Source organism: Syngnathus scovelli, chromosome 4, assembly GCF_024217435.2.
Source record: "Syngnathus scovelli strain Florida chromosome 4, RoL_Ssco_1.2, whole genome shotgun sequence".
In the NCBI taxonomy this organism is placed as follows: Eukaryota; Metazoa; Chordata; class Actinopteri; order Syngnathiformes; family Syngnathidae; genus Syngnathus; species Syngnathus scovelli.
This window is the reverse complement of record NC_090850.1, coordinates 17,217,339-17,234,930: the sequence shown is the minus strand read 5'-3', so window position 1 is coordinate 17,234,930 and position 17,592 is coordinate 17,217,339. Positions and strand designations below refer to the sequence as shown.

Sequence of the window (17,592 nt, the reverse complement as noted above, 5' to 3'; positions counted from 1 at the left end):
TCTCGCAAACAAACAGAGGCACAGTGTGTCTGCCAGTAGCTTCGGGCAACGGGATTCAGCCCAAAAAAGCTGGCACTCGCTCCAACAGCCGTGTGTGTAACATCATTTACTCATTGATAAGGAATGCGCTGTTTGAAAAGGAATGAGATGCTTTTTGGGAATGGAGATCGAAAGCAACTTCTGTATGTGCGTAGACGTTTATGAGAAAATAATAAAACATTATTTTTAAATATATTCAGGCGCTCACATAAAGAGATTAGCTGTTAGGCCAATTCCATGCAGTGACGAGGGAATCCAAACGGCTCCGACTCAAATGGAATCAAAGGAGAACCCAGACAAATCAGCGTGCCGTGGCACCAAGGATGAAGTGCCCGAACAATGAGCCCAATACATGTCTTGACTGTCTCCATGTCTGCCAGCCGACATGTTTGTCATAGGCAGTAAAATAGGATTAATAAATCCCCGGACACCCGAGACGCACGCTAAATCCTCCTGCAAGTTCGCAGCTGAGAAAGGAGAGAGAGGGACTTGAAAAGACCAATAAAACAAAGTACATAAGTAATGATATTGAGGGCAGGGAATTAGGCAAGAGTGATGGGGAAAAAAGCGAAGAGCTGAGTAGGTAAATAACAGGTGAAGCAAATAAAAAGCGGCGCGACAGACGGAGGGAGGGGAGGAGGAAGACCCTGAACGACTGAGCCGGCCGGCCTGGCCCGAGAGAGTCGCAGGGAAAGCGAGAGATAGATGTTACAAAAGGGAGAGACGGATTAAGTGAGCGCGAATGAGAGATCTCTCCACCTTAAAAGCCAGTGAAATATGTGAGGCATGTGGCCTATAAAGCGCTTAACATATGCACATTGTCAATAGCAGCATCTGGCGCTGGCAGCTTTTATAGGAGCGCCGAGACTCTGCTACACGCCTCTAGATGGCAATACATTCAAACACTTTATCGCTGGAACGCTTCGCATTAATGGCCTCCTCGCTGCACGTGCGCCAGGAAATTGAGCACATCAGCTCACACACACACACAAGCAGGCTGTAATCAAACGCTTTAACTCGGAAGCGCACTACTATTACATTCCATTAACAGCCCCCTTCATAATAATTTGTCCCTTAACACACACAGATGCGCACATGCAAGCAAACACTTGAAGAAATCAACAAGATGAGGTAACACAAGGTTTAAGGTGTGCGATGGCAACAGGAAATAAAACTGTGCTGTGAAGGACAACACAAAAGAGGTTCACCTTGTTATGGATTTAATATAGTGCTGCATGCATGCAATTTGCAGTTTTCTGTTGTGTACATGTGTTATAGTGGTACGTATAGTAAACCCTCGCTTATTAGCTTAATTAATTAAGTTGGAATGTGGATGACAAATTCTTGCACTGTGTAACCTCAAAATTGTGTACACATTTAATTGCCTAAATGTCTTTTCACACTTGTATGACAGTCAAGAAAGTAAAGATGTTACGTTTGCCTGATCAGTTAAAAGTTATGATGGTGACAGTTTGACCTGGCAACAGGGTTGCTGATCATTATTGTTTTTTTTAAATATGAGTTATGGTATTTATTCAAATGTCTGCAATGGACCTTCTTGTGTACAGACGTACAGCTAACCCAAATAAATAAATGTAAGATGAACCCTGAACGCTCATGTATGATATTAATGTAAAAGATGAAAATAAAATACATTTTTGTTAGTTATTTTTAACACAGTTTTTTTTTTCAGTTTTCAATTTTAGGTTTAGTTTTTTAGTTTTTGTCAATGATCTTGCCTGAGAACATTTTCTATTTGCATTATTCCATAGGGGAAATTGCGTATCGGATGGAGTGGGTTACGAACAACCGTTGAGGTTCCACAGCCTCCTATCTAATCACGCCGATAAAGTGAGTTACAGTTATGGTAATTAGAATCAAAGATCGCAGGTCAATGTGAAGAAAGCCAGACTGCCTTTGGTGTGAGATATGAAAAGAAAGGTTCAGGTTAACCTAAAATCAATGCGCAAAAGCACACGTATGTGGGAATGACCACAACCTCCAGTTAATCACGACAACGGAGGGGGAAGGGGGAGAGAACTGTGGAGAGACCGCGGAAGGGGGAAAAAAAAGTACCAACGAGAAAATATAGAACGATGCCACATTCTGTTTGGTGTGTCTGGACTGGCACACAAAATACTTCTCATAAACCTGCGGGCATGCCGACATCCGCGCGCATCTTGTTTTTGGGTTCTCTGCGTGTGTGCGTGATATTCAGGTGGAGAGGCATGGTGCAGCCGCGGGGACAAGTGTGTGATACTAATTAAGAGTAACCATGTGTAATTGTCAAAAGAATTATGCTGATTATCTCACAAAAGCCCCAGCCAGTACCAAGCCCTGCAGAGACACGGGGACAGAGCAATATTAGCATATGGCCACGTACTCACACGTGTACTCTTCTTCTCTCTTTGTCTCTCTCACTGACACGTGCACAGGTAGCAGTCAAATGAGCGATCATACAAGAGCAAGCCGTGTCTAATGAATGGTGAACGTGGACCAACCGGTGGGTCTCGGGTATGTCCCGCTCCACAGGCCACCTCTGCCCTCCCTGCTCCATTCTATTAAGTCCCGGAGAGATAACAAAGTACCACGCCGGCCCGCCTCTGCTCATGTGTCGCAATTCTTTGTCTGTATGGCAAAGCGCAGACACGGATCACATTTGACTTCAATTCAACCGCGTCCTGTCGTCGGGTCGATTAGCGCAAGCTGTGGCGTGAGCGGCGCTGTAATTGTTTTTGGAGGTTTCTGAGGTGAGAGCACTTTGACTGCGTGCTGCTCTTTGGTGCCCCATGCCAAGCTGGCAAGCCTTCTTCACATGTGCGTGTGTGTACGCAATTATTTGTGCATGCCTAATTCGATGTTGCTGGAACAATTGCCGCATGTATGTTTGCAAATGCCCTGCATGGGTGCCCCCACGAGTCATCGTGAGTTAGACAAACTATGACACACACACATTTTAGGCCACACACGCAAGCAGACCCAAAGCGTGCCATTAGGCATGTGGGTGGCCGCCACAGAGGTAGCGAGGGACTGCAGGGATCTGGACCAGGCATGTCCACTTCACAGCGACATCCAAAATTAGCTTTGGCGGCTTCCAACCGCGGGAACACAATATTTACAGTCTTCATGTTATTCTGACAGTGCCTGTTTACCAATGACGTGTGGTTAAAGACCAGTCAATTGAAGTCTGGTAAGATGAGAGTAGAAGGTTGAAGATGATGTGCATGTTGCTTTTTAACATTTTTGTTTTGATTCCAAGTGATGGCATGTCGTAGGCATTGTTATTCCTCTAGACTAGACAAGTAGCAGTTTCCTCAAAAAAAAAAAAAAAAAAAAAAAAAAGCAAACAGACCCTCACACTTTGAAGTGATGACCATCATATAGTGGCTGCCATTAGGACAAGTGGAGGGGCACCGTACTGAATGGTCCAGGCTCTTCACAAGACACAATAACACCCAACCTGTCATTACCGGGACTAAGAGCTAGCGAGCGAGCTGGCCAAAGAAGCAATATAAAACCTCTCTTGAGAAATTATCACTTGCACGAGTGTGAGCGGTATGGACTAGGAGAAAGACATAACAACTGTTATTTAGAAGTGAGGTATAGAAAAGCCAGACGGAAACGTACGGCCGGAGAGGGAGGAGTTGGGGAAAACACCAGATGATGGAGATTGCCGCAAAGAGGAGCAGCCTGATTATTTGGCCGCTTATGCAAAACGCCGAGAGCTCTCCAATCAGAGTTGAAGACCTCTAACGAAGTTGTCCGATAGGCCGGAGGCCCTAATGAACTCTGCATGCGAGTCCTCTTATCCCTTCTTCTCTCTTCACCTGTTTTCATCCTCCTCATCGTTCGCCTCGCCGCCTCTTCTCCCCACTCCTTTCTGTCCGTGGCTCGTTAAAAAAGGAACGCAAGGGCAAAGCCCGGGAATCCGTCCTTCTTCACCCACGTCTGGTGGGCCATCTCCAACATGTAACTCTCAGGTGGGCGTGGCACTAAAAAGATGGTATCCACCCTACGTGCTTGTACGGCATATGTTTATCACAATCATTTATTTCACTGCCACATCTTCCAAGGGTGTATGATGAAGTGTACGCGCGCCATATTTGAAAGCACATGTTGGCTTGAAACATACTTGGCTGGCTGGCCCGTGCTCTCTGATGGGCCCTTAATGATAAACTAACAGATTGTAAACATGCTGCTTGCTCGCTCTCCAACTAGCGCTCCCTCCATCAATCTCTTCCTCTTTTCTTCCCTAATTCCACTTCCATCTCCACTTTCATCTCTTCTCACCTCTTCCTTCCCCATTTCATTCTTGCCCCTTTGCCCATCCCTCCCTCTTTCCCTCTCTCTCTCTCTCTCCGCCGCCTTTCCTGGGGTGTTTTTTAAACAATGTGTCCTTCATGTACGGTTGGTTACGGGGCGTACAGAAGGACATCATTAGCGCTGGTGGTTAAGCTGTAATTTACACCATTACCGAGGTAGGGGCCATTTTTATTGCCTAGTAAATTTCAGCTCTGAAATATTTAGACCATATGGCTCAATTTGTGTAATAACCTTAATTTCCAAGCACCCTTCAGCTCCCTTCCGCACCGGCTGTTGTTGGCGGATGATGTGTGTGCGCGTTTGCATGCGTGTGCACGGCGAGCATACATAGACACACACACGCACGCAGAGGCAGGTGCATGGTGAAAATGTAAGCGCATACACTTACACTTAATCTCTAACACCCACATTAAACAATGTCTTGGTTCACGCAGACGCGCACACACACACGGACATACAAACGTACGCATACACACGTACGTATGCATGCCGCTAGCAGATTAATAGGGTGTCAGCTTGTGTTTGGGTGAGGGAGCGTCAGGCGTCGGCCAGATGGTTCTCAGGGATGATGACTGTCAGGGGTCCTGCTCTGATCAATGGCATGTATTAATACGGCACACATAAGAGAGACACATTCACATACTGATGCACGGGAAAAAAATGTCATCCGTGAACACAACATCATAAGCGCATGGAGTGTATCCACCAAAAAAAAAGTATGCACAAATTCACACATACATACACATGATCTTCTTTCCCTAAGGGGTCCCGAGGGCCAGAGTGAAACATCTGGAGGAGCCGAGGGAGGGAGGGATATAGAGGACGGGACAGTAAAGAGGAGATAATGGGAGGGAACAAAAAAAAAAAAGTGATGCGACCAGACAGGAATGAGAAGGTGGCCTGATTGGTCAATTGAGATGAGGAGCTGGAAGCACTAAGAAAGCTGATCAATGAAAAAAAAAAAAAGACAGGCTCTACAGCAAGTAAAAAAAAAGAAAGAAAGAAAGAAAGAAGCAAGCCAGAAGCAAGCTTCACTAAACAAATGTGTGGCTTTTGTCCTCTAAAGTCAGCTCTCAAAATGTGGTGATCAAGCAAAAATTAAACCTGAGTAATGAGAATCGTTCTAGTGTGGAAATGAACTATAAAAAGGAGGGAGAAAAGCTTCGGAAGAAGCAGAATGGCACGCAGTAGAGCCTAGACCTCCGCCAAGGCTGAACAAACCCAAGCCTGTCCGTCTTCTCAGGACCTGCTGAGTTGTTCTTCCTGTGCTTAGTTTCAACTTCAGAGGATGTTGCAACAGACCTACTAGAGTTTACATCATATGGAAAAATCTGAACCAATCACATAAAATGAGTGACGTGGTTATTGCTAGTGTTGTTTTGGTGAAATCCTGCTAACAGGCAAGCCACAACATCCTCATCAAAGATAACAGCAGATATCGAATCGGATTGGAGAGCGTAGAAGAAAAAGACGAGGTCCAAAAATAAAGCCTGAATGCAAGAAAGTGAGCCTGACAGCCATGTCCGAGTGACTAACACGTCTGTCACTGACTTGCAAGGCATGGCGAGAGAAAATGTGCGTTGTGAGATTGCACGTGCGTGCGTGTGTGTGTGAGAGTGCCAAACAGCGTGTCGGGGGCTAGCAAAGCAGGCCGCCTGCGCTCCGTACCCTCATTCCGTCCGATTGGCGTGACGACCCCATTAATCAGCCGGGCTGGCACAGAGCAAAGTTCCCAAACCTAGCTCCATATCAATACACACACAAATATATACAGGGCCAAAGGACATTTGTGTACATGAACACACACACACACTGGCAGCAAATTGAGGGATGTGAATAGAAGCAATTTAAAGGGGTGTGTGTGTGGTTTTGGGGTAATTTGTTATTTGTTGCTTCTGAAGGCTGCAGAACTCGCACAACCTCAGAACAGCACTGGAATGCTGCTCCTCTGAGTGCTGACTCACAAATCTGTGACTCCTAAAAATAAAGTCAATGCTATCATATCAAGGTTTCAGCCATGTTTTTTTTTTTTCGCTAACTCTGACTAAAACACAAACCTCCTCATAAACTCCAAGTGGCTTCTTAACAACTTCCCATCAGTCTTGAATGCCATTTTATAAGCAGGTACAGTAAATAAATGTTGAACCCTCTTTTAATCCACCCTTCATTGACACCCTTTGTGTGTCTGTGCAGAGGATCTGCGATGAAGGCAGGTGCGTGACAAATGACCACCAAAATAAGTCTATGCCATGTCAATGAGCCCCCCTCCCCCACACACACACATACAGACACAAACAGAGTGTTCCATATCAATGAGAAGGTGAAAGGTCTCCATTTACATCTTGTATTAATTATGAGTGACAAGCCAAAGGTCACAGAGGGAGAAGAAGAGGCCACACGTTTGTCCAGAATATAGATCTCTCCTTGTATCTCTTCTCCTCCATTCACTCTCCTCCCTCTTTTCACTGATCTATCACCCTGCCTCACCCTTCTTGAGGTCCGAAGCGCCTCTTTTACTTCTGTACCGACACTTTCCCATTTCTATAAATATATTATCGAATGACTGCTCATATTCGAACAATTATCTTGGGGCCTTTTGCTTTAGTCCTACATGTCATCTCCACAAATGAACATTATGATGGAATCCAAACACAAACATACACATTAACAGAACCTGTAGAACCTGAGCGAACCTAACATATGTATCAAAGAAGGTATTTGAGAGTGTTAACGTTTACCTCTACAGTAAGCGCAAGCGCGGCAGGTGAGTTGAATGTCGGGTCGGGCTGGTGCTTCTTGTAAAGTAGTTTATAGTGAGAAATGACACCGTTGGGCTGTTGTGGCTCACTCCATTTCAGGTGGATAGAGTATGCACCTGTGAGCAACACGTAAGGCTCATCATATGAGATATTTTCAAGTTAAATAAATAATAAAATTGAACTCACCAGTGGGTGTGGCAGCAGGGGTGGTCATATTTCTTGGCCGTGCTGACAGGGTCCGAGCTGACGTGCTTTGGCTTCGAACCGAGCCTTTAGAATTGTAGGCACAAAGTCTGTACTGGTAGTAGGTGAACGGCTGCAAGGAGGGGCTGGCGTCGAAAAACTCTAGTGGTCCACTAGACCAGATGAAAACCAGCAGTTCCTCCTCCGTTTCCATTGGGGACCTGACAGATCACAATTTGAAGGTAGAACAGATCAAATCAAGGTACTAAATCAGACTTTATCAAGAATATTATTTAAGGATGTTTTTCATTTTTACTTGACACAATATTATTTTTCCATAGGGATGTTCCACACCACCTTTTTTTCAGACTGATCACTATTTGAGTATTCACAGATCTCTATTAATTATAATAAATGAAATTTAATTTGTTACAGTGACACAAAATTGTGAACAAAGACATTTACTTCTAACATGTGATGATTCACCGTTATGTCAAATGTTGAAGGACTTGTCCTATTTAAAAAAAAAAAAAAAATTAAACGTACTTAAAATGTGAGAGAGAGAAAAGAATTATCATTACTTTTGTGGCTGTCTAGCTAAGTGTCCTCATGCCAGGTGTGTCAGAGTGCCTATGTGTGCTTCTATGCTAATGTATGTTTTCTGAGGATTTAAAGGTCTTAGTCCAATCTGACCCTGCATCCAGATCACACACTCTTTGGTCAACAAGCAGAGCGCGACCTTCGATGGGACTAAAAACACACACAAGCACATGCACACACATAAGAGAAGGCTCTGCTTGAAGATGAATCTTTCCAGAAACCTTGAGCCTAATCTGAACTACATTCATCTGTGATATACTTAAAAAGCAAGAGGCCATCATTGAAATATGAGGTCAACATCGATTTACCTGTATATATGGTAGGATGTGATGATGCCATTGGGTTTTTGTGGGGGAGCCCAGCGGATCTCCAGGAAACTCGAACCAGCTGCGTTAACCGAGGGCGGTGATAGATGTTCAGGCGAAGCTTCAAAAGTGCAAACATGCGCAGCTTCTCCGACGCCGCAACCCCCTACACGGGACAAAACTAGACAGTTTGGTGACATTTCTGAAAAGGTCACACCAAGAAATCATCTACATACAGCAAGTCAATAATTCCAAATATACAGTCAAGAGTTGTACAGAGCTTACAGAAGGACCTTTCGAACCGGCATAATGACCTCAACGCCATTTAACCTGGCTGTGATTAAACAAGAGACTGTAGTGACTCAATACTTTAACTTCAGGACAAGGCCCAATATGGATTTATTGCTAAGTAAGCGCCATGAGGCTGTTTCTAAATATTTTAAGAATCTTGAGAGATGGTTAGCATATCGATTCTGGTGTACGGCAGGTGCCATCAATGATCTTAGAAAAGTGATTTTTTTTTTTAAACTTAGTTTTCCTATGTAGTGGTTAATATTTTTTCCATTTACAATGGAATGTTAAATGTGTGTGGACCTCAGGAGGTGAAAACAGATTGGATTCTTAGATATCGTGCAATTGGTAAAGCTTGTGGATCACATAAAATATAAAATAATATAATATAAATAAAATAAATTAAAAAAGGAAAAACAAAACATATATACATATATATTTGCATTTTACACTTACCACTCTGACAAGCCTGCACGCGGACATCGTAAGCAGTGAATGGTTGAAGTCCTTTAACAGTGAGGTTCTGCTTTTGGCCTGTAGCATGCATTGTGGCACCTTTACGTCCGGGATTCAACAAGATGTTATAATTGACGGGCTGGCTATTGTTGAAATGGGCTGTGGAAAAATAGATTACAAACACACACTATCATCAATCCGCTTTTATAATCTCCATCTCAATTTCCATTGGCAAAAGTGTTATTGTCGGCAGAGCTTCTAAAGAAAGTTTCCAAGTCCTGATTAAACATTTGGTAGCTAATTTGATTCCGTGTTTACAGATAAACCAAGTCCCCTTTGTGAATATTGACAACAACTTGACCATACAAAATTCTACATTATATTTGGTCCTGAAAACTGCCAGGTCTTAACTGTGGGCTCACAACCCAGCACAAGCACACCAAAGTAAACAGAAACACACTGACCACACATACTCATAGACTGCGTTAATATTCCTCCTGAAAGTTTTTACATAATTCAGGCCAACTGTATTGTGATGGGTAATTCAACATTCATGAACTCTGGATATCTTTGAGAAGGAACTGATTACCGAACAAATGAGAGACTTCAATTATTCACCCTCCCACCAACTTATTTATAAATATGCCACTTTCTCCCCTACATAAATCTGACGTATGATTTTCAAGTCATTCTTTCTCAAAACATAGCCGTATACACTCATACACAAATGCAGCCACAATGAAAGAATTTATTCCGTCATATTAATGGCCACACGTCAGCGCTTTGACTGTTAATGTATGCATATGAAGACCCAACCACATGTGTATGTATGTAGTATACCCAGACACACTGTCAGAGAGCAAGGTGCACATGCACGCACACACAGACACACACACACGTCGGAGACACTCCAGACTCTGGGAGTTAACCAAGCGTGAGAACCCAGACGATATTTCCTCACCTTTAAAATCAACCCGTAATGACAATAGAATAGACCTGCCTATGGAAATATTTCCACTGTGATATGCACACACACACACACGCGCACACACACTGGAAATATAGCCAAGCAAAACGGCACACAAAGCTGAACAAAGTGAAGTGTCTGTGCTGGTTGCCCCTATAAGCAGGTTCCGAGATAGGAAATCATGCTAATGAGACCTTAATGAGCGGCGATAGATGGGTTAGGGCAGACAATCAGTAGCCCATAAGCATGAAACTCATGCCACCAAAGTGTATGCAAGCGTGTGCACAGGTCCCGAGAGGCCAGAAGGTGACTAGTAAACTACTTTGGGATTTTGTTTATGCTTGACCTGAGGAAGAAATGATTCAAATCAGAAATGCTTCCTGCTCAGTATGCTGTGATGTTCCTATTATCACTATTGTTCTGATTTCACATGTTTAATTTTTTACTTATTGGTGTTAAATAATGATGTCTATGATAATGTTTCTTCACATGCACGCACACACACCTGTCATGATAAGACAAATATGTATTTCATAGTTAATTATATCATTAAACACAATGACAATGGTGACTAATTTGCATGTCATTTTGATGAAGACGCTGTGAAAATGACCATCCATCTGTTTGGACTGCTACTCACCAGGAGGGTCCCAGGCCAAGGAGATGGAGTAGGGGCCGGTGACTGTCACGTTGTGTGGGGCTGGGATCCCAGTGGGGCATGAGTATGGTGTTTTTATAACATATTTGTCACTCAAACCAGAGCCGCCGCCTGTGATGGCCTCCAGTTCATAAACATATCTGAAAAGGAAATAAGAGGAGAGATGATTGGAATTCACTAAAGATAACGTTTACACAAAACTATTTATTTCAGTGTACAAAGTGCATGTTTCATCCTTAACTGAAGTGTTTTAGGCTCATTATCTGTCTGGGTGTATTATTTGGTGAGGGTAAAAAATATGATTTTTTTTCTTTTGTGCCCTTTTTGACTACATTGCAGTTTGGTGTTCCTCAAGGTTCTGTTCTTGAGCCACTCTTGTTTTTATGGAAAAGGTTTTACTAGGCTATGTTGATTAGCTGTTCTCACATCACTGACTATTTACATATTCTCTGCTGAGAAAATCTGATCAGGTCTGATTTGAGGCAATTTCTGAGCCATTTAAACATTTGAATGCCTTAAATGTGTATCCATTTGGAAACCGTGCAAAATGGCTTTTAAAAATGTCTCTCGGTCAAATGTGAGACCTCCGACTATCTTGTGATAGTTCAAATCAGTATCTAAAGGATAAAAACTGCCTGCTTAAATATTCAAGAAAGTTGGTTCAAGATGTAATACTTTCAACTTGAACCAGCCTTGGGTCCCACATTACATCTGCTCTTTCTTCACTCCACTAGCTGTAGAAGTCGGAGTCAATTAGAAGAGCCTGTTCATTACCCTTAAGGGATATATAACCTCACCCCTGGCAACATTAGGACCTTCACGTTGCTCATTCAATTCATAGAGTGCAACGCTTTTAAAAAAAAATAATTCTTGCACAATAACCACAGATCAATCTTAATTCTACCCTCTAACATGTTTTCCTCTCTATTTGCTTCAACCCCAATTATTTTTTTACGGCACCGTCCCTTGAAAACAGCAATGTAAATAAAGCTGTACGTTTCACGAAAATGATCAAGTCAACATCCCTCTCCATCATCCTCATGCACTTTTCCATCCGTCCCGCCGCCTCGGCCGGCACGCTCGCTACCTCTCTCGGTCATGACATCATAAGATAGATTTACCTTTTAAGAGCGCGCGGCCGGCTGGCGCAAAAGCCTACATTAGCTGTGTAAGTGGGCCGCCATTTAACATTAAAAGCCTTTAATTTGCTATAAACTCAGGCACACATGCATTAATAGGTGGCGGTGCTGGGTTATTGTTCCTGGGCTGAGCGTTTTAAACAGAAGGCCATTAGCACCTCGGCGGAGGGTTAGAAGCCAGTCAGGAAAAAAGGGATTAAAACGACTCATATGTTCACACCGGCATGGACATAAAAATATGAAACATATAGTCGACACGATACCAAAGAGTGATGGAAAGAGAAGTAATGAAGAAAGAATGGAGCATAAATCTAAACATTATCACAGTAAGATAATCGCTTAAACGCAAACACCGCCATGACATATCAAAATAAAATGACACGCGTGTGAGTGGACTATTTGCATCAGTGTGTGTGTGTGTATGTGTGTGTCCTGTGGGGCCCGCCACAGGGAATAGGTTAATTCTCTCGTCATCTTAGACACTTCCTGGAGTGCCGAAGCAAAGTGACAGCTAATCAACATTGTCATAAATAATCAATGGCTACTTGGTGCAGACTCGTGCACGTGCACAAAGTCATGCCTGGACACACGAGTCTGCTTAGATAATGGGGCCTCTGCTCCCGGTGTAATTCTCCGTTGCACGGCTAAATTGGGAAAAGAAGGAGGTGGAGGATGGGAATGAGGTGAGAGCGAGAAGATGGGAGGAGGTGAAGTGGATATTGGGAAAGTCGGGAGGGGGATGCCCTCTGGCAGACAGTATGGAATTAGGGAAAATTAAACGTCACACATGTACAGTCCTTACATTCTTACATCCATGATGATTTTGATCTATTCATCTATCCACAAACACATAGAGAAGATGCGGGAAAATAGGTGGTGAGAGTGAATGTATCGCTTTACACCCCGTATAATTAAAAACGGCAAATCCATCCCGGAAAGAGGCACAGATTAATAAAGGTTAAATGAAAATAAACAAATACATAAAAATCTACGCTTCGTTGCTGTCGGCAAGCAAAAGTCAGATCAGATTTGTGATTTCACTGCACAGGCAGCGTGTGTATGTGTGTGTGTTTGCATCATGGGCACGTCAAATATTTGCACATTAAATGGCACAAACAGACGTATAGAGAGTGCAGTCCACAGAGGGAGACGCGGATGTACAGAGAGCGGAGCTTTTAAAGCAGGGTCACCCCGACTAAGAATACGCATAAACATGCATGCAAATCTGGAATTTAATTATCAATGAAGCTACAAACGCAGTGTGGTTTTTGCAGGTCCCGTGTTTATGATCAGATGTACCTGCGGTTTGGCAGGAGGCCAACGTCGGTATAATTCTGGTCACGGTGGTCCCCGGTAAAAATGGTGTGACCGCCTCTGCGCAGTCTGTACCGGGTGACCAGTCCGTTGGGTCTGACGGGCGGATCCCAGAACAGTTCCACTACAGATGTGTTGACGATCATGTGTCTGGGACTTGACCACACACCTCCGGTTGGAGAGAAAGCACAGAAAGTTGTTCATTAGTTGCTGTGGATTGGGCTGTTGGAGAGATTTTGATCCAGCACATCAAATTTTAAAATCAAACAAAATAGAGGATACAAATCAGCATCGTGTATTTAATACATATTGTATGACGCCGCCCCACTGATGTAAATAAGCAAAGCCTTTTAAATAAATGCTTTTAGACTCTCACAATAAAAATGTTTTTTGTGCAGCCAGTCATCATTTTTAACCAAGAATTGCCCCACTGAGATATTTTACTATGCTGTGACATTTAATTATGCACAAAGTGCAGTTTATTGAACAACACAGGCAACAATTCATTATGTTTGAATGACAGAAAAAGACAAGACATTATTTTCCAGGAGCTCAGGGAGACATCTAGTAAATCACATCAGCTCCTGAAGGATTTCCGGACTTTCAAAAAAAATAATAATTTATGATATTTTCATGATGTCAGTCCGTTTTTTTCAGTTTCCAATTAAAACGGTTTTCTCATGATCAACCCGCGTGTCTTAGACAGAGAATAGGTTACTGTAAATTACACACTTTTAATTAATTTAAGTTGATGTGATTGATTTATGTGGCGGTGCCGTCAGTGACATGAAGACACCGGAATAAGCGAAGGGAGGGGCGTGAAGGGACAAACGAGTCACTAAAGACATTGAACGCAGCATGAAAAGATAATATAGAAAAGGGTTGCCAAAATAACAATGCGTGTGTGTGCGTGTGTGTGTGTGTACCAGTGGGGGAGGCTTGCAGGGTGCGTCCTGTGGAAGGTGAACTGGTGCCACATCCCACAGCTGTGCAGGCCACCAGCACAAAAGTGTAGTCTGTGAATGGATGCAAACCTACAGCATAAAAAAAAAATCATAAAGTACAGAAACAATTTTTTATTGAATTTACTCAATTTGCAAAAAAATAAAATCATCTGGATCCAGATACTTTTTTTAAGTAGCCCATAAATCTTTTTAAAACTAATATCTGTATCCAGGTGACTTTATTTTGTTCATCCAGTTGACACATTATAAATGGTCAAATTCAACACCACTTTTTTCAGTGTATAAATATACAAACTACATACTTATAAATCGGTTCTTGACTCAGACTGTTGAGTTTGAATTTTAGAAGCTAAAGGTTAATTATGCTAATGAGCTTTTTTTTAATGAATCTACACAAGTAAAAAAAAAGCATAAAGCCAAATAAGGTGACGTGATTGCAAAAGTAGGAAAAAGGACAGTTTTCCAAACATATCCGTCCTCTCGCATTGAGTTCCCCCTCCCTTCGTTCTTGCCACTCTCAACGGATGGATCCATATCTGTCCGCGCTAAATTATGCATGCCATAACTCAATAATGAAACAACGTAAAGACGGGCAGCTGCGGCGCTGACACGGGATGGAAGCGGTCTGACGCTGTAATGTCATCAGCGTTTGATCTATGATAATTATGATACCTTGGTATGCGTTTAGGCTGCGGCGTCCTGACATGATTTATTTATGGCCCCCCCCTTGCTACGCAGTCTTAAAGAAATCACACAGCCACTTGAGTGGATCTTTAAGTGTATGTGAGATTTATTTGTTGGGAAATTTAACAGGTTTTCATTTTATTTTAGATAACGCAATACAAAAACTTTCAATTTTCCGTCATTCCTCACAGTGACCCAAAGAGCGAAATGCAAATGCTCCAAGGTGTGATAGACTTGACTGAATGTTTTATGGTCATTCACTTAGCAACTGACTGCACACAACAGCTTGCAAATCAAATTCACGACAAACGAAAAGGCGTAAAACTGTTTTCGCTCAAATGATGACTCCAACAATAGACTGTGGCACTGCCATGATATGTGCTTTAGAAATATGAATATTACATATATTATACATATATTCATGTCAAGCTATAAATAATATTGATCTAATGGATGTATACAGACACAGTGAATCAATTCTTTATCCCCAAGCGGTTTAGAAACATGCTTTAGGATGATCTTTTTAATGTCTTAAAATGGACTCTAGGCTTGAAAACATCTAATAAGTGACTTTAATATTCATCGTGATATTGATTAGAATGGAACAATAACATATTGTAATGCGATAATTTAGTCAATAATCTAACCGAGTTGCAGCTGGTCCTCCCCTCGGTGCAAGTTTGGAGGACAGAAAAGGAGACGATCGCACGAATAACACACAGCACCGTCTCCTCACTCGCAACTGCTTAACATGCCTTGTGGGCCTCCGTGCTTAACAACCACTGATCAATGGGCATGTGTGTGTGTGTGTGTGTGTGTGTGTGTTCGCACTATTGCTTGTGTTTGGGTTAAATAAAGAAAATCTGTCAGCCAGGGTTGAATTGTAAGGCCATGGTCACCGTTTAATCGCGTAGCTAAGGATGTGTGTAAGTAAGCGTGCGCGCATACTAGCATAGTAAATGTCTGGGGGTTCAATGCTGAATAAAGTAGCAAGCAGAGAATCACTCAACAGAAGTCCGTAAATTAAAATATCACTTTTCGGCAAGTATATAATATAAAAAATATACAGTGTGCTTGGGAAGGGGTTTCAATGATGACAGAAATTTAAATACAAAGTATTAGACAGTGTGAAAAGTGCTGTAAGTAAATATATGGGAATAAGAGCAGACAAAATAACTAAAATCAAACAATTACGCCAAAACTCTTGTCAACTTCATTTTTTGTGCTGTCTGCTCAACACACAAGGATGACCTTTATCACTCATCCTAAAGAGGGCAGTGTTGTTCTGCTGGTGAAGAACTGGTACGTGTGTGTGTGTGTGTGTGTGTGTGTGTGTGTGTGTGTGTGTGTGTGTGTGTGTGTGTGTGTGTGAGCGTGTATGTTTTTTGTGTATCCATGTGTAGTGAGATGAAGGTGCACCTACACACACTCTCATCCATACAGTACATGCATGTGCTTATATGCCTGATTATGGAAAGGGAAAGGAAGCTTCAATCATTTTAACAGTGATCACCAGCAAGTGAATAGCGGATGGAGGGCATTGGGATGGCGGCAGGACGAGACGAGACCCAAGGTGTGCCTTTGTGAGAGATGAACTTTGAGAACATGGTACGTACTGTGAGGCAAAGAAGCTGGTGGCTAACTTTGTGTGTTTGTGTTGTGGGAGAAGGCAATAAAAAAAGTAACTGATCCAAACTGGAATTTTATTGACAGTTTGCCATTGCTTGTTTGCGTCAGAGAATATGACAAGATGATGGGCCCAACTGTCAGCGCAAGGAGTGAGCGTCACGTATTTATAACATCAAGTAGGGGAGTTTACCTACTCTGATGATGAATGAAATCATCATGAGGAGAATGAGTGAAATCATGATGAGAATGAGGAAGCAAAGAGGGAGGGTGCTATGATAACACCTCTTCTAAATAATTAAGAGTTTGACTTCCTGTCTGTGTGCCTTCATCGGAACGCTGAGATCAGATATACACACACCAACTTGTTTGGATGTAGAAGAGGAGCACATGCAATGTGAATCTAAATTGTAATGTACAGAAAATAAATGAATTTAGTATTCTTTAATACAACTTTCCAAGGTCATTCTATGCGCTTGTTTTGTGTAATGTGCTTGAATTCATTTTTGAAAAGCTTATTATTAATTTTATTAAATGTAAATGTATGTATATAATTTGGGTTTTTCATGGAATTTGATGTGTTTTTATTATGCTACATACTGTACATCACTGAGACTGATGGAAGAAAATTCCCATCTTATTTCTCTCCATACACACTTTGGAGCCCACACCAATCAGTGCGTACAACGGCCCGTGATAAAAAAAAAAGACAGAAAGCATGAATAAATAAAAGAACATACTCTATTCCCTGCCGTTGTGAATTAATAATGAGCCTACAAAAGGCCAATTAAACACATGATTAATGCCATAATCTATATAATTGCAGGCAATCATTCATTGCAAGCTAATGATGGCAATGCTTAATATCGATTCACATGGGGTACCTTTGAACAGCAGAGCTTAATTTTATCTATGAAATGTCATAACTCCTAACAGCTAAAAATTAATATAGGGCCTAGGTGTTGCTTTTCCTGATCAACAGCGAGAAGATGGTAGCTCTTTATTTCATGCAACTTCAATGTGCACCTGTCATGTTTTTTTTTTTAAAGGGTTCTGATTTTGGAGTGTGTTATGTTAATTTTTGGCTGTGCTTTGCGTTCACATGTGGGCTGGATAAGAGTGAGCGTGGTGGAAATCAGATGTATATTCGGTCATTAGATGGCTTCCACCCAAGGAGCAGACATACATAAATGCATGGAAACGATAGAGGAGAAGAGAGGAAGAGAGGGGAGAAGAGGACGTGACGGACAAGAAGACGGTTTGGAGATGACAAAGGGAAGAAG

At 42.2% G+C, this 17,592-nt stretch overlaps 1 protein-coding gene across 6 annotated transcripts in view; it reads right to left on the bottom strand.

Annotated features, from left to right (window-relative positions):
* Positions 1–17,592, bottom strand: part of ush2a (Usher syndrome 2A (autosomal recessive, mild)) — a 116,673-nt gene that overhangs the window by 13,171 nt on the left and 85,910 nt on the right. For 4 of the 6 annotated variants that reach the window (XM_049719089.2, XM_049719090.1, XM_068650491.1 and 1 more), the window contains exons 52-58: positions 13,961–14,068; positions 13,020–13,203; positions 10,564–10,721; positions 8,957–9,115; positions 8,213–8,390; positions 7,308–7,525; positions 7,101–7,237 (exon numbers count right to left, since the gene is read on the bottom strand). In XM_049719089.2, coding sequence (XP_049575046.1) covers positions 7,101–7,237; positions 7,308–7,525; positions 8,213–8,390; positions 8,957–9,115; positions 10,564–10,721; positions 13,020–13,203; positions 13,961–14,068 — 1,142 coding nt within the window. The remainder of the gene's footprint in view (positions 1–7,100; positions 7,238–7,307; positions 7,526–8,212; positions 8,391–8,956; positions 9,116–10,563; positions 10,722–13,019; positions 13,204–13,960; positions 14,069–17,592) is intronic. The other 2 variants (XM_049719092.1, XM_068650492.1) reach the window with 1 other exon arrangement.